The 18,015-nt window shown below is 38.2% G+C and overlaps 1 protein-coding gene across 1 annotated transcript; it reads left to right on the forward strand.

The window, feature by feature from the left end:
• Nucleotides 1-3,070: 3,070 nt before the first annotated feature.
• Nucleotides 3,071-16,200, forward strand: jak3 (Janus kinase 3 (a protein tyrosine kinase, leukocyte)). The gene is made up of 24 exons (XM_061033846.1): nucleotides 3,071-3,206; nucleotides 3,994-4,200; nucleotides 5,210-5,327; nucleotides 5,640-5,757; nucleotides 6,186-6,331; nucleotides 6,686-6,989; nucleotides 7,132-7,251; nucleotides 7,360-7,517; nucleotides 7,602-7,713; nucleotides 8,086-8,266; nucleotides 8,886-9,010; nucleotides 9,307-9,438; nucleotides 9,542-9,629; nucleotides 9,950-10,074; nucleotides 10,386-10,524; nucleotides 11,146-11,297; nucleotides 12,276-12,421; nucleotides 12,827-12,959; nucleotides 13,337-13,526; nucleotides 13,654-13,778; nucleotides 14,789-14,961; nucleotides 15,163-15,280; nucleotides 15,387-15,500; nucleotides 15,824-16,200. Exons 1-24 carry the CDS (start codon nucleotides 3,188-3,190, stop codon nucleotides 15,941-15,943), a joined length of 3,363 nt encoding a protein of 1,120 aa, XP_060889829.1. The 5' UTR covers nucleotides 3,071-3,187; the 3' UTR covers nucleotides 15,944-16,200.
• The last annotated feature ends 1,815 nt before the right edge of the window (nucleotides 16,201-18,015 follow it).

The following is an 18,015-nucleotide window of genomic DNA, read 5'->3' on the forward strand; positions in this document are numbered from 1 at the left end:
AATATTTTTTTCAAACAAACACAAAAGTGAATAAGTGCTCAAATGATCTAAGTAGGCTACTCCAATACAATTCTGATATAGGCTATACAAAAAATTGAGTCATTTTTCAAGTTTCTAATTTCCCTTCTCAACTACATTATCTAATAAAATTACCTTCTTTTCAGATTCAGGTTGATAATTTAAAAAAAGAAATCATAACAAAATATCACATTTCATTAAGATGAGAATGTATTGGGCTGTGTGGGGAAATGTACCCAGCAGTTTAAAAAAGATAAAGTAAGCTTCATCTTTACCAGCTGTGCACTAAACTCATTTATGCATCAATCCTCATGATACAGTAATATAACAAATATACGTCTGTATTGAACATTTCAGCATAAGAGAGAATGTACTCATTTTTAAGCCATGTTTTACTTATTTACACTTATTCAATTATCTGAGTCTTTTCCCTTACACTTAAATACCATTTCTGTTTAGTAGCCTACAAGTAAATATTAGCTCACCAAAAATAACCTATCTTTTGCATCATTAACCTCTGGGTTTTTCTGCCATTTATTCAGGAAGGGAAAAATTTCACTTTCATTCAAAATCTGCTGCGTTAAATCAGTTCTTAACAACAAATGTCACGCAGTGTAGCTTAATAAGTCAGATAATGTAGCCTAGTTGACATAGGGTAGCTCCATCGGCCAGGGTTGCTCCTCTGTCAGCAGTTATTATATTTGGTCTGGAAAGGAAGTTCATTCTGACAAGTATAGGCAGGGGTCGGGCCTCGAGGTGGCATGGCCACACCTTGAAATCTGATTGGCTACCCCAGGTGCCACCCCATTTGCCAAATCAGAGGCGGGATTTAAGTACAAATTTACTTGAAAAATTCCAAGGAAATACTTGAACATACTCTCTTATTTGCAATGGGCTTCATTGTCAATAAATGTGTTTTTGCAAGTTGCACCAGTATGCATGCACATTTCTAAATACTTTAAGTTGTGACTTTTTACATACATCTTTGTTTTTCAGTCCCTAAAGAATCAAGCAAAGAAGTGATATATATATATGCCAATTTGTGTTACTTACAATTATTGTGAATAGAAAGGGTAAAAAAAAAAAGAAGACCTTCAGGGTCGGATCGGTACCCTTGGCACCCCAACAGAAGGGTACCAAAAAAGTAGGACGGTACGGATTCCTTATATTGGTACGTCAATAAATGGGTGCCATACTGAACCAAACTAAACAGGACCGCTTGGTGGAAACAGGGCTAAATGGACAACTTTTAAAAGCCAGAAATTCAGGTGAACAAGCTACATAATAATAATAAAAGGGCAGAGTTCATAGTCCAGGTCAGTAGACAGGTAATCCAAAAACACCTTAGCAAAGAAAATCCTAGAGGGGCATGCAAAAGACAAAGGTCAAACAGGAAGGCAATGGTCAAACACTAGAAAACTCAATAGAAAGGAATGTAGGAAAGAGGCAACACAAGGTAACACACAATGAACTAGCAACACAAGAGATGACCCAAAGGAATTATATACACAGACAATCAAGGGATAACGAGACACAGGTGCACAATAAGGGAGAGGGTGCACAAGGTGGGAAAACATGAGGAGCAGGATCTGGAAGACAGAGGCAAGGTTAGTACAAAATAAAACAGGAAATGACAATATTAAAATAAAATAGCTCAAAACAAGAACATGACCTTAACTTGACAGGTTATGTCACCTTAGGTGTGAATGCACCCAACATGCATTGAGGACACAATAACTCAGACCACATTCACACACACAAAATTGCAAATGAAATTTGAGATTTCGGGTGGTATGATGCCTTTAGTGGCCTGACTTAACTTTATTTCCCCCAAATTGTCATTTAATTTGTACCTTGAATAATAATATTGAAATATAAAAAAAAAAAGAAAATTACGAAGAGGAAAAACACAAACAAAAACAAAAAACCATATGGGATAGGGCTATGTGCAATAACAGCAGCATGATCAAGTTACAGGCTCCAGGGCAAATGTGCAATCTACAGCTGTACCTCATAATCATGTTCAATAATCAAACACTTTTGCTCTTTAATACTTCAGCACTTTACACCTCCCGTAGCAGGAACTTGAAGCACTTCCTGCACTCTAACCCTGAAGGTCACTTTATCCCAGTTGGTTATGAACGACATCGCATGGCCACTTTTTATGCTTGTATATATCTGTGTCTTTGTCAAATAATGTACAGTTTATCTTGTTGTTTGGTCATTACTTGTTGTTTGGTTTTTGATTGTCATTGTGTTTGTATAAACTTGTATACATTTACCACCAACCTGCAAAGGGACTAAAATATCCTATATGGCTATAATCTGGCATATTTACATGTTTATGTTCATTAATGTGCACTGTGCCTATTTTAAATAAATAAATACATAACTAAAAGGTTTTAGCAAACAAACATGGTTTATTGATCTCTTTGCAGTTTGTAGAAGCTTAAACAGGAAACTGCTAACCTTCCTGCTGTACATGGAAACCACAGTTTTCAGCTTGTTCTCAGTTCCTGTAATATCAGATGTAGATTCATGCACAGGCCTGAACTGACTTCATTCGAGAGAGACTTTTGAAGAGGATCATTCAGCCTTTTCTTTTAACACACAAATCCTTACAATCTCAAACATGCAGGACATGCAGGTCCTAACATTTTACATTTTAAACAGTGGAAGATTGAGAGTCAGACATGTTCCTTACCTGGTGTCTGAAGGAATAAAGTAAAACAAATGAAAGGTGTTTTTCATGTCCCATGTCCAGGTATATGTTAAGCAGGTCAGGTTAATACTTCCTCCAGGTCAATATGTAGCATTTGATGACAAAGCTGTTTTTTCTTTTCAACAGAAATGTGTACATTTGTGAGAAGCTAAATGTACAACCCGATATTAAGATTGCAATGATAACTCAAAAGTTCAGAATTTAGGTGAACACATCATTTTCTAATGTATACATAACTGTTTCAGTTCAGTGAGAGAGATGAAAATTGTTTGAAAAAAAGTTGATCGTGTTGCATCTGTTTCTGTAAATAGGAAGCACTATCATACTTCCTGTCTCTCTCACACACACACACACACACACACACACACACAGAGACAGACAGAGAGCAGAGACTCCGAAGTCTAGAGAAGAAACACCCAAATGATCTAACCTTTGAGATGAGGATTTATGCCGTTTAAATATAAAGGTAAAACTAATTCATCAAATTTCTTATGTTATGAATCTGAAGCTCACAAGTCTGTCGATGTAAAGCATTTATGTTGTATTGAGATATGTCCATTTTATTTCATGTGGAAACGTGTGTTTGTCCATGTCATGGCTCCTTCAATACTTGTAGTCAGGTTTCATAGGTCACGAACAAGACTTCCTGTGGTGACCAAGTAAAGTTATATTACTATTTTAAATGTTGTTATGAACGATCCATTACAAGGTGAAAGTTAGCAGCTCTGTGTTTCTATCTAGATGAACAAAGTGTTTCAGAAACCTTGATGGAAAAATGGTTAAATGTCATGTATGATTACCCACCATTAAGTATTAAGCTCACAGTGTTCCTGATTCATATACCGCAGAAGATGGTGGGCATTTTATTGAAGATAACAGGAATTCCCCAAGTCTAAATTTGACATTTCAAAACATCACTCAGAGTCATGGTGGGGTTTCTCCTCAAGTACATTTGTGAGCCAGAATGACATGAGACTGAGCTGCTGTTAAGGTTGTAAAATACAGCCTGAACACTTTCTGCTGGAGTTTGAGTCTTTATTAAATAGAATTATTTTTAGAGTTTCTGTTGAGTTGTGGTGGGGAAACAACACTATGACTCATTTATCCTTTTATAAGTGAGTGCAGGTGGGTTAAGTGAGCAAGTCATAGTTATAGTTACCTTAACTCTTCATGGCAAAATTAGGATTCAATTAAAACTCATACTGAATCTGTGAGATACATAGAACGTTTAAATCTATTGTTTTGGTCCTCAGAGGCTCTCATGGATCTCAGTGAAGAGGAGTCTGCACCCCTGGTGATCAGAGACCGGGGAGGCAGCCAGAGGTCCAGTTCTAGCACTGCTCCCAGTCTACAAGTGCACCTCTACTTCTTCCCAGCCACAAAAGACCAAACGACAATTCACATTTCATCCGGCCAAATCTCTGCTGAAAGTGTCTGCATCCAAGCAGGCAAAAAATGTGGTAAGATTAATTTGGCAAGTGAAGAGTCTAACTGAAGGAACGTAAAAAAGTATGTGTTTGTAAATGTGCAGGTGCGTCTAAAGATGAATGCTGGAGCAGTCGTGATATCCTTCACCTCGTGCTTTCACTACAGGTTACAGTGTGGATGTTGAGCAAAACATTCTGATCTGAGGACAAAGACTACTATTTGTGCCAGAATAAAAAATTGTTAGGAGTTTCATTTGACTCAAACTTTGGCTCCAAAAAGTTAAGTTCTGTTTGGCAAAACTTAAAGTTTATCTGAAACACTTTTATAGATATACTTACACTCATTGATTCTGTCTCACATCATCTACTGTCAGATAGGTCGATCTAATCCACACTCTACAGCCCTAAAACCACTGGAATCATTATACAAAGCAAGCACTCAAAACTTCGGACGAGAAACCATCCAGTTAGCATCGTTGCCATATCCTAAAGAAGTACAGTCTGTTAAGCTGTGGAAACCTCATTAGATCCCAAAATGTCGGTCTATAGTTTACATTACTCTTCATGGCTAAGCTCCCCCTCCTCTGTCTGGCTTTATCAACTCCAAAACGACCATAAACAGAACCACTACAGGTGCAGCTAGGAGAGGAAGCACAATCCCACATTTAGCAAGGGTGTCTTTTCTTTTGGAGCAACACATCAGTGGAATACAGAGCCACAATTTATGAGAGAGTCACCATCCTACCATTCATTTAGATATAGTGTTAAGAAATGGTTTATTGAGAACCAACAATGTCAGCACCATGTAGTTTCTGTACTTACCCATGGTGACTGTAACAGTATCATATGATTACTTCATATATCTGCTCTCCTTATTTAATCATATTCAGTAAGTTGTTTTTTTCACTATTGTACATATTGTCCTACTGTACATTTAATTCTAATATGCCAAACAACATCTAGCAAACATAATGTTGATTAATAACCATGTCCCTTCTGAAATAAAGCCATTAATAATGATGTATTTGATCTCTTACCCCAGGAATCTTACCGGTGTATCAAAGCCTTTTTGGGTTGGCATCAGCTGATCTCTCATTTTGGTATCCTCCATCACACATGTTCAGCATAGAAGAAAACGTACAAGTCAACTTTAGAGTCAGGTAAGACAAAACTGCTTTCAGTCAACAACTCATTGAATGTAGGAAGCCATGTAGAATATTTTTAGAGGGGGAAAAAACAAAATATGCAAAGAAGTTTTGTTTTTTTTAGATTTATTTTGTAGCTTTTTTTTGTAGTGACAGGACAATGGATAGAGTCGGGTTTGAACCTGGGCTGCTCACTTGGAGGACTATAGCCTCCGTACATGGGGCACGGGCACTAACCACTATGCTACCGGCGTGCAAAGAAGTCAATTTTGTTTTGTCATCTTGTTAAGTCTTTTGTTGAGTATGACACTTATTTTTTTAATGCAGGTTTTCCTTTGGAAATTGGTTTGGACAAGGAGCAAGATCATCATACCGCTACAGTCTGACCAGAGACAGAGTCAGTCCAGTGCTGGACTGCAGTGTCATCGATTACCTCTTTGCTCAGGTTTTTTTATTCACATAATAAGATCTATAACTACTACATATCCTATTGTATTTTCAGTAAGCAAAATGCATATTTTTTATCAGTATCTGTGGAATGGTGTTGGATATATATCACCAATATTTTGTAGTTATTCAAAGCATTTCCTGACCTGCTATAACAAACAAAGAACGGTCAATTTACAGGGAATCTTTGAAAAGTTTTGACACATTTTTGATGTAAATTAAGTCTTGGCATAACTCAACATGCAGTTTTCTCTTAACATTCTCGTTGTATTACAGCTCTATAATTCAATGTCATGCTGTGCTTCAAAATGTTAATTATTTGTTAAGTAGGCCTAAGCAATTGTCCAACAATTAAATGCCAGAAATAGTTACATTCATTGACAATATGTTAACTATTATGTCCAACACATTTCTTTTCACATGTAGTTGCGAAGTGACTTCATTGCTAGTGAGGCAGGAGTCTCTCCACCTTTGAGTGCTCAGGAGAAATGCCTTGGCCTTGCGGTGCTGGACTTGTGGAGGATGGCTGAAGAGCGCCATCAGAGTGTTAAAGATCTCTGCAAGACTGTCAGGTAGTTATGTTTGGATCATATTTCAAAACCCAGCCTCAGCTGTTAAGAGTTAATTTTGTTCAGTTACTTTGCGGTGAACTGTGGCTCAGTGGAGTTGAGTTAGATGTCTCTGAATCGGGGGTTGATGGCTCAATTCCCATCTCCTGCAATTGAATGTCAAAGTCTCCTTTGACAGGATACTGAACTCCAAGTGGCTCCCACTGCATAGTATGTGTATGTAAATAGAAATAGTGTGTAAATACAATATTACTGTTGAGCAGTTGGTAACATAGCAGCCTCAATTTGTGAATGTGTTTGTGAATGGGTGAGTGTAACATCTAGCAGTCATAACAGCTAATGTCTTTAATCTTTTAGCTACAAATCATGCCTCCCTAAGCTGCATCGCCAGGACATCCAGAAACGAAACCGCCTTGATCGATATCGAATCCGAAACACCTTGAAGCATTACTTAAGGAAGATTGGCAGCTGCTCAGTCGATGAGTGCAGCTTGAAGCTCAAGTACCTGATCGAACTGGCTGGCATCGAGCATTCTTTGGGAAGCGAAATCTTCCAAGTTAATCCTTCGTCCTCCCAGTCAAAGCCGAATTTCTCTCTTGTGCGGGTCACAGGGGAAACTGGAATTCAGATCAGTGACAGTAGTCATCTGGACTCTGCTGAGGTAAGAACTTGTAAATTCCATGTCAGTTTTTTAGATTTAGTCTTGATCTATTAGATCCATATAGCCCATTTTGAAAGTAATTATATAAACAAAACCCTTCAGATGTTGAGATGTTGAATAATCAGCCTTTCTTTTTTGGCAGTGGCAGACCTTCTGTGATTTCAAAGAAATCATCGACGTTAGTGTAACAAGGTTAAGCCAGGATCAAGTCCCCCAAGACAAGAGCATGGTGATCATAACTCGCAAAGATGACAGATGTTTGGTAAAGAAATTTTTCCACATCATTTTATTAAAGTTTATTATTTTTATTTTTTTCTGTTTTGAGTGGATTCAATGATTCAGGTCTATTTGTTATTGCTTTGCCCAATAGGAAGCCATATTTCAGTGTCTCAAGGAAGCACTTTCATTTGTTTCACTTGTTGATGGCTACTTCAGACTGACCACAGACTCCAGCCACTACTTCTGTCAGGACATTGCTCCTCCAAGTATTCTAGAGAGGCTCAAAAACCACTGTCATGGCCCAATCACGTTAGTCATCATAATCTATATTGAATACATTTTACTTGCCGATGCATAATTTTTTAATATCCCTCTCTTATCTTATTCAAACAGATCAGAGTTTGCAGTCAATAAGATGAAAAAGTCAGGAGCTAAAGGTGGTTTGTTCCTTCTTCGGCAGAGTCCCAAGAACTACAACAACTTCTTCATGACTGTTTGTGTTCAGGTAAAAGTTCCTTTGAGAGCAAAATAAAATGTTGCATATATGACTAATCTGCTAGTCATGCCTTTACAGGTATATGCTCCTCTTTGTGATAGCAACAACATCTAATGTCTCTATCATTTATATCATGAAAGTTTCTTTCTATGCAGATGATGCAGTTGTTATGCTGAACATTGAGTCTGAACAAAGACAATCTTAAGAGAAATATCAGCTTACTCAAATATGTGCAAAAATAATTTCCTTGACACTCATATTGTTGTAATCACAACGTTTGCACATATCAAAGTTTGTGGATATTTCCTATGAACTTTACTGAATACTGTTGTCTCAACAATCTTCTGTTTTGTGAAAATTTGAACATTTTTATTCATGCAGACTCCACTTGGACTTGACTACAAAGACTGTCTTATCATTGAGAATGAGCACTACAGTCTCCCTGGTGTTCAGAAAAACTTTTCCAGCTTGAAAGAGCTCACCGGCTATTACCAACACAACATGCTGCTATTGGCTGACGTACCTGTCAAACTGAGCCACTGCTGTCCACCTCGACCCAAAGGTGTGTTTCCCAAAGTCATAGATACGTAAACTAGGTGATAAAGTCTTTTAAACCAATGGTATCAGTTGGATACATTTGGGGAACAAATTGAAGAAAAATACCAAAAAGCTTGACTCCTATGTAAGGGGAACAAGGGGCTCTACTCTTCAGGAGGCCTTCTAATGCATAGTTATAGATTAAATGTCAAGGTGCATTATAGCTGTGTATGCTGCTTTTTGTTTTTCCTTTACTTCAAGTCTCTATTTCTGTATTTGTATGTATTGCATGTCTTTTGTACTCATTTTCACAAGATGGCACACATTGTGGCATATTTCGTTATGTGGAGGCAGGGTGACTTAATCAAGTATTATGAGCAGATCTCTAACAAACCAACTAATATTAAGAGTATTTATGTTTTAATTCATGCAAGTGTCCCATTTCAAGACTCCATTTACATTCTTGTAAATTAAGGCAACAAAAGCACATTGTACTGCATGTATCTATTGACAGACCTAACCTAGCTCGATCTTAGCTTGTGTAATAATTCAACGTTTATTTTTTTGCTCTTATTGAGAAATGTGCCTTTGTATTTTTAGCTTTTAAAGAATTTTTAACATTGACTATTCTGCTGTTCCTCCAGAGCTCACAAATCTGATCATCATACGGAGCAGCAGCTCTGTGGAGGCTCAAGGATCTCCAACTCTGGAGAGAAACAAATTCAGTCATATCCAGTTCCAGATGATAAAATATGAAGACTTGAAATGGGTGAGAATGGAAACATGACTCCAGCTGAGCAAGACTTTTGATTGTGAATCAAAATCCACAAATATCAATGTCAACACTTGTCTTCTACCATTTTTGCTATCAACATTTGTATGACTATTGTTTTCAAATCTTCTGCGTTACTATCGAACACTATTGCTCCCACTGATCCCACAACCATTGACTAGTGGTATGCCAGAAAAACTGCCAGTACTGCTATCGCTATGATATTAAAATCAGACTAAGGGTACTTCAGGTGTAAAATATAATTCAGGATGATGGTTTTCTTTACCTCTTAGGAAGAGAGCCTTGGACAGGGATCCTTCACTCGGATTTACAAGGGCTACAAAACTGACATCCGAGATGGGGAGAAACATGTGACAGATGTTTTCCTCAAAGAGCTCAATGCCGTTCACAAAAACTGCTGGGAAGTAGGTGTTTTCAGTTTAAAATGTTCAGAATGTTTTGATGTTATTGCAGATTATTGATTAATCTAAGACCTTTTTTTGTTTTCTTCTTGTTTCCCCTTGTCAGTCATTCTTTGAGGCTGCCAGCTTAATGAGCCAGATTTCACACAAACACCTCCTCCTTGTATATGGTGTTAGTGTTTATGGAGCAAAAAGTGAGTTCAGATTCAAGAGGCAACTATGTTTTCCCTTTTTTTTTATTTTGTAATGCTCAGAGTAAGTTGATCTGTGTAAATGTAGCTGTACCTCTTCTGCTCAGCTACAAATCACTTCCCTATTCTTCACAACAGCAAACAAACTTGTGAAGCTAAATGATAGAATGAATAAACCATTAAATCATTTTCTTCACAATAAGAATATCTTCAGCTTAAATCCTCAAGTGACCCCGTCTCTGTCTGTTGTCCGTGATCAAGAATTTGTACTTGGTGTTTTTTTGAAGAACGGCTGTAGAAACAATCCCTGCTGTGCCTTACAGACATCATGGTACAGGAGTTTGTCGAGCACGGGGCTCTTGACCTCTACTTGAAGAGAGGGAGATCTGTGTCAGTGAGCTGGAAACTTGACGTAGCAAAACAACTGGCGTCTGTCCTCAACTTTCTGGTAAGATCAACTTTGAGGATGAGCATTAACACAACTTACGGAGGCGATGAAAAAAGGGCAGTCTACACAATCGGCTGCTTAAACTCAGTGAATCTTTTTTCCTGTGTGTGTTTGTATGTCATGACATAAGACCATAAAATATTACTATTAGTACTGCTATAATAAAAGTTAAAGTGGTTGCTGTGCAAATCATTTACAATTGAAAAAGACAAAAAAGAAAATTCATTTTTGTTTATGCTCAGTTTGATCTGGACTGTAGCCCGGTGTGGCAGCCTATAATGAGGTGACTTTAACCTAAAGTGGTCTTTTAGGAAGAAAAGAACATCGTTCATGGAAACATCTGTGCAAAAAATCTGCTGCTGGCCAGAGAAGGTGACCCAGCACAAGGAAGCCCTCCTTTCATCAAGCTAAGTGACCCAGGCATCAGCATGACCATGCTGGGCAGAAATGGTAAATCAAAGCATGACCAGTCCACCTGTATCCATGTTGAACACCAACAGGTCCATTTATATGAAATATTGAATCTATCAGTCAGGAAACAGAAGGAGGGATAACTGATTGATGACCAATGATGATTGATGGTTATGGATCCAAAAAGAAGTATAAAGATGGAGACATATAATGTGTAACATTGCCCTGAGGGCGGCAGTAGCTCAGTCTGTAGGGACTTAGGTTGGGAACCGGAGGTTCAAGTCCCGGTGCGGACCAAAATTTGGAAGTTGGTCTGGTAGCTGGAGAGGTGCCAGATCACCTCCTGAGCACTGCCGAGGTGCCCTTGAGCAAGGCACCAAACCCCCTCCCCACCACCAGCTCAGGAGCGCCCACTGTGGGCGGCTCTGTCACTGTGACATCTCTCCATTAGTGCATGTCCATAGGATCCTGTTTGTGCATGTGTGTGTTGCATGACTTACAGAGTGTAAAAACAGAAATTTCCCCTTGCGGGGATCAATAAAAATTAAATCTTAAATCTCAATCTTAAATTGTAACACTTTTTAAAATAGGTTACATGTTACTGATCATAACTCACTCATTTACTTTAGTGGATATTCATCTCTGTGTGCGCTGCTTTAGTGATCCTGGACAGAATCCCCTGGGTGGCCCCTGAGGTGCTGGAGGCTCCAAACAACCTGACTCTGGAGAGTGATAAGTGGAGCTTTGGCACCACTGTGTGGGAAATCTTCAACAGTGGGAACAACCACCTGCAGGGCTGGGACTTGAATCTGGTACTTTCTATTTTTTTTCTTAGGATAAAAAAAGAAACGGGCACCGAATGCTGCTCTGTCAGGGTGAAAGGTTGTTATCTAACTGTCCATTAAACAAGTTCAAAATGAGTCCAAATGACTTCATATGCACTGTAACTTCTCTACTATGGTTCAGGGGTGCTAAGTGTTTATTGAATCAAACGCATTCATCAAAGATTTTCAACTGCAATCTGAAGGGAATATTTCAATTTCCAGATTTAAACACTGAGTCTCAAACAAGAGGATTTTAATCAGCTAGCAAAAGCGAGTTTAAGGAAAACACAAAAAATATACATTGTTTGGGTTATGTTTAGGATATTACTAAGACTTACATTTGTTTTCTGTTTGTCTTGAGAAATAAACACAAAAGGAGCAGTTGAAAAATGTTTTTTGACGTCAAATTTAGGATGCATCAACAAGTTTGATACTTAAAAGCGGTTAAGTTACCCACGTGCTGCTGTCCAGATCCTTAAGACTGAAATTCATCAAAAGATGAAAAAATGAAGGGTAAAATTAAAAGGTTTTAGCCAACAAAGACCCTGTGAGGAGTTTTTATCTGATGATGAAACAGACTGTAATGAATAGTGATGACTGTACATGACCCACAGAAGCCAACAAGACCATCAGATCGATTAGCCTTTTTTCTACAGCACTGTAGATTGTATTTTTTAACGTCTTGGTAACCACTGCCACAGATCTGATCATTTACAGCTTGCTTCTAAAAAAGCTTCTTGAGTGACGTGTTTGGCTGACAGACAGCAGACATAAGTTTTTCATCAGAAAACACTACTTACACATTTACAGAACAAGAGCAGCAAAGAGATATAAAAACATGTTGTAATCAGAAGGCAAACAAACAAAAAGACAGAAATCACAAGTGCATGAAAATAAAATAATATCTAGTATAAAGCTAAGATAAAGTGAATGATGCGAGCGACTGTTCTGTTTTGTTTGGTGCAGAAGCTTCAGTTTTATGAGAACCTCCAGCAGCTGCCTCCCTCCCAGTGGACAGAGCTCGCTGAGTTGATCGCTCAATGTATGGACTACCAGGCGGCCTTCAGGCCTTCCTGTCGCAGTATTATCCGTCAGCTCAACAGCCTGATCACCTCAGGTAAAGATGTGCATCACTGCTCAGCTCATAGTCATACTGCCAGAAAATAAAACACTCAGGTAAAAAAGGGAAACTGAATTTATACACTGACACTGAAACTTGAAATAAATAGATCTATTAATTGAATGATTAACTTATCTTTTGTGATTTTTCATTGTATTTATTTCACCTGCCTGCTGAAGTTTCCATTCAGCTCCTTAAAAGGTTCTTGTGAAGTAACAATAGTATGAGCAGAAGAGAAGACCTTCATTAGCAAAAAAAAAACCCCAACAAATTAAAGTACAATTTAATATTCTTCCTTGAACTTCTGTGTGACCCTGAAGATATTTCTCAAACGGTCTTGTGTTTTAAACCACAGCTACATTAGGTAATAAACTAAAATAAGGTGTTTTTGTTTCACCTCAGACTACGTGATCCTACACGCCTCGGAGCCCGTCACACAGAGTCCTGTGTGGAAAGCACTCAGTCCAAATCAACATGACCAGACATTGTTTGAAGAGAGACACCTACGCTTCATCTCCAATCTGGGAAAAGTAAGTCTGCACTCAACACTCAACAGACCACACCTAATGCAAACACCTTTAGGTCATGTTTGTGATCTTATGATTTAGGTTTTCAAAGTGAGGTACCCCGCTGGCTCACCTGATAGAGTGCTCACGGCATAAATTAAAGATCAGTCCACCTGCGGGTTCAATTCCAACTATAGACCTGCCATTAATATAACATTTTAAAATGAGAGCCATCCCAGCCCATTTTTGCAATTTGAATTTTTACAGTGATGAAAAACTTTGCTGATTCAAATCCTCAAACAACTCCCCCAAAAGGGGGGTCCCAGTGAGCTTAATCACTGCTGTGTTTAACTTTTTTTAGGGGATATGATTGACAACTAATTGACTTCAAATTTTTCAAGGGAAACTTTGGCATCGTTGAACTTTGCCGTTATGACCCGCTGGGTGATAACACAGGCGAGTTTGTGGCCGTGAAGAAACTGCAGCCCAACAAACAGTCGACGTTGGAGGACTTCAAGAAAGAGGTCAACACCCTCAGTGTTTTTCACTGCGACTACATAGTCAAATACAGAGGGATCTGCTACAGCACGGGTAATAAAAGCAATCACTGCAAACATAGAGCATGTTGTACAAAAAACAGTTTCAGTCTTCAGTTCAATTGTAGACAGTGTTTAGTCACTTCTTCTCCTCCTTATTTTGAACGTTTGCCTCTTCAAAGGTCGGCTGAGCATGAGTCTGGTGATGGAGTACCTGCCCTGTGGCAGCCTCATTCACTACTTGGAGAATAACCGACACAATGTCAATACCAGGCGGATGCTGCTTTTTGCTTCTCAGATCTGTAAGGTAAGAGTAGAATGTATGAGCTAAAGCAAAAGGTTGCTCTCAAAACATTCAAAAAGAAGCTAAATGTTTGAATAAGCTCTCTTAAAATGTCTGTAAATGAGTGGATTCTAATTAAACATCATCTTTAATGACTGTAATTTGTTTTGTTTAAATGTAACTTCAGAGTCAACTTCCTAATGAACATTGTGACGCACATCCTGCAGAAAATCTCGTATATTAACAAGTTCGAGTCCTGCCTGCTCAAAATGATGATGTAGAACTCTTAAAGTATTTTCCTCTGCAGACAACTTCCTCAAAGTCAGTGTGGTTCTTTCTTCAGAAAAGCCACAGTTTCTTGCAGTATCTTTTCAGGGTGCTGATATTTTATGACAATGTGAAGATGATGATGTGCCAAAAGCATGTGTAGTTTCATATCTGCACAAGTAAAGCCCCAACACAACTATTTGTGTCTGTTATCGGTCTGCCTTGTTAAAGTATCTCATGTTCAGAGCCAGTTTGTGTCCTGTTCATCATTTTACAGATAAACAAGGTCTTGGAAGTTGAAATGAAAACTTCTCTTGAACTGTTTTTACCGACTACACAAGGAAGTCGCCTATTTCCTTATTAGTGAAACCTTTAGGACAAGATGCTCCATGTTTGTCATTTGAGAACAGGATGCTGCTGCTCTTCTGATATAGACTAAAATAACAACTTTATTCTTTTATTCTTTAAAGATTTTAAGAGGTCTACTTTCATCATTTTCGCACAGGCTGGTCTCAAACTCGTTAATTTACAAGATTATTTTTACTTGTAAATTTAAGACTTTAATCTTTTATTTATTTTATTTTTTTACCGTGGCCCTAATCCTCCGTCGTAGTATCCTGTATTTCACCTTCTGGATCAATAACTCAACTTTCTTTCTAAGTATGTCTATGAAACTAATTGATTGAGCAGCAAAGTCAAAGGTTAATAGACAAACGGTGAGAGTGTATTACATTTTCTTCTGTTTCTTCTGTTTGTAATTGTCCCAGGGAATGGAGTGTCTGCAAAGCCTGCGCTATGTGCACCGAGACCTGGCAGCCAGAAATATTCTTGTGGCCAGTGAGTCGCTGGTGAAAATCGCAGATTTCGGGCTGAGCAAGATTATTCCTTTCGACAAGGAGTACTACCGTGTCACGCAGCCTGGAGAGAGCCCCATTTTCTGGTACCTTTCCTCATGTTTAAAAACTAAAATACTCCGCAGGTAGTGTTAATAGTGTTTAATAAAAGGTTTCTGTGTCATTCTCAGCAGCTCAGACATAACAGAGTACCATGTAGTTATGATCCAGAGCCATCTTTTAAATAAAGATGACTTCTTGTTCAGTTTTGGCGGTCAGTCTGACCAAACACTGCTCATCTAATGCAGGTACGCTCCAGAGGCCATCAATGACTTAAAATTCTCCCACAAGTCAGATGTCTGGAGTTTTGGAGTCGTTCTCCATGAGATTTTCAACTACTGTGACATGAACTCCAACCCAAAAAAAGTAAGGTTTACCATTGGTACATCCATGCATGCACTGTGATTCATTCGTTTCATGATCAAAGAGTGTTTAATCCGACTGCAACACCATAATGACTTGCCCCTTTTAGCTGTGTATGCAGGAGATTGGATACAACGTGCAGGGTCCATCCATTTCAATGCATCTGGCAAATATTCTGAAGAACAACTGGAGGCTGCCGGCTCCGCCAAACTGTCCAACCAAGGTATGTTCACGTTAGGTGGTTTCATCTTGGAATACAGAAAGCTTTTCAAAAGACTCTCATCTTGATAACGACTAAATTAAAAGGTGTTTTAATTTCTACATTTCTGCATTCACAAATCCCTAACAAATATGCTGCGATACTGTCATAATGTCATCTTATTTTGTCCTTTAACTCATTAAACAACTCACTGCCACTGTCAAACTAAAGCCAACCAGTTCAATCCAAACAGTTCTTTGATATTGCTGTCCAGGTAAAAAAAAAAAAAAAAATCGATCTGATCATAGCTGATCAAGCTGATCATATTTTCCCTGCTGTGACACCAGGTGTACAGTCTGATGATGGAGTGCTGGGCGTACGACTTTGCTGAGCGTCCCTGTTTCTCCAGCCTGGGAAACCATATTGAAACCATCATGCAAGACGAAAGAGAGAATCCTAAAGGCTGACACGGCGTCTTGCTGCACACCTCAGCTGAGCATGTGTTTCAGAGCATCATGAAAAAATACAATATCCTTAAACTTACTTCACTCTGGTATCACACTCACAGCAGAGGAAAACACAGAATATAGACATGTACATACTAGTAATAGAATTTCTGCAATGTTGGGTACAAGTCTCTTAAGCCTTCTTCCAAAAACGATCAGGTAAAGCTCACTTTGTGCCTTGTGACCGGCCTGAGATTGTAAACTGAGGATAGTGCACACGTGTGATGTGAACACATACAGAAGCAAGAGCATGCTGTTTGGTTACTTATTAAAGCTAATATCTGTTGCCCAGAATGATTTTGAAGCTTATACTGTAGACATTCTGTCACGTAAAAGCACAGAAAACATGTATGAGGCAGAAGAAATATAAACGTTAGTATCAAGTAATTTCTTCAGAATGCTACTCTCCATGGTGTCAGGTGAATTATTTCTGATAACTTGCTAGACAGGTTCTTAAAGTCTATTGTCTAATTTTAATGTTTGAATGTTATTATTGAACGACAGTTGCTCAGTTTGTAGAGACTTGGGTTGGCAACCTGTTGGGACCGAAACCAAAACAACTCAGGGGTGACTAGCATGTCTCTCAATAACCTAAACTTCCCTTGAGGTGATTCAGAAATTATATTTAAAAATTACTAAAGAAATGTTCAGGCAAATGCTGAAGAGAAAATATCCATATCGCTGCTTACAACTCTACTGTCAAACATAATAAAACTGTAATGTATTTATCAATAACTCATTCCTCAAACCACAACAGAAATGAATAGAAATACTGTTAGAGAGATGATGTAGGTACACTGTGCTGGGCACAGCAGGGGGTTTTCTTCAGTTAAACAAACTGCAGAAATGATTTTTTTATTTTTATTTTGTAAAGATGTCTTGTATTTCCCCTCCTATCTGAGTGCATTGTGGTAATTAAAAATTTGATGTATTTTTTAATTTGTCAAACATCCCTCCTTTTTATAAATCAAGCAATTTTATGAAAGCTCCTTTTATTGGTCTAAATCATAAATAAGCTGACTTTGTACTGAAGTTTTACAAAGTGCAGAGAATGTGAAGCATAATCCACAACATCATCACAATCATCATTACATCATAGTCAACATCATTATCACAATAACAATCTGAAATCAGAAGCAACTGGTCAGTCCAATTAAATCAGACAGTAATGCCACTAAGGAACATCCAATTTGAATAAACTTGGATGTACTCAATCAGCTGACAGACTGTGATGGATACTATTTTTATAAGGGTGCAAGGATCAACTTTGTAAATCTGTTGCCTGGTCACTTTGGTCAAGAACTTTGATTAAACTCAAATTTTTCATGGGTAAATAAAGTCAGATTGTAAAAAGTGCTAAAAGCTGGTCAATTAAATGTTGCCAACTATTTTTTAAATAGCATGAACTCCTTTGTTTTCTTTCACTTTGAGTTGTCCAACATGTCTTCCTCGTCCAGAGATTAAATAAAGCCTGTTTTACAGTAGAACTGAACATGTTTACAGCCTGGTTCAAAAAACAAAATATAGGAATGATCAGTTATTGTCCATACGGGCACGCACTGTACGGGGGTGATTTCTTTTTTCTAACGCATCCATTTTGATTTTATGGACGATACATGTTTGAGTTAGGCCACAGTTCACAGCTGGTTATATGACATTTGTGTGAATGATGGACTGTAGAGGGAAAGATGATGTACAGGGTTTTTACAGAGCACATTTGAACAGTCGCGGTTCCTATGGTCAGCAGAGCGTATACCAAAAAAGGCTACTCAAGAGAAACATGGATTTGGCAGCCTCTAGAGGGGCTTGCAGAGACAATTTTTTGGGGGCAGATCAAAAGATGTTATCTCATACTGACGTTGCAACTTTGTGTTTTGACACAATGTGTTTCATTCACCAAAGAAACCACATGTTTGACGTTCATGAAATTCTTTACGGTGTCACAATACAGTGTGCCCATTGTTTAATAAAGCATGCTGTCAAGGAAGTGCGACATTGAAACTAAATAACTATGTGGTGTCCAAAACAAATAG

Source organism: Labrus mixtus, chromosome 3 (genome assembly GCF_963584025.1).
Source record: "Labrus mixtus chromosome 3, fLabMix1.1, whole genome shotgun sequence".
Classification (NCBI taxonomy): domain Eukaryota; kingdom Metazoa; phylum Chordata; class Actinopteri; order Labriformes; family Labridae; genus Labrus; species Labrus mixtus.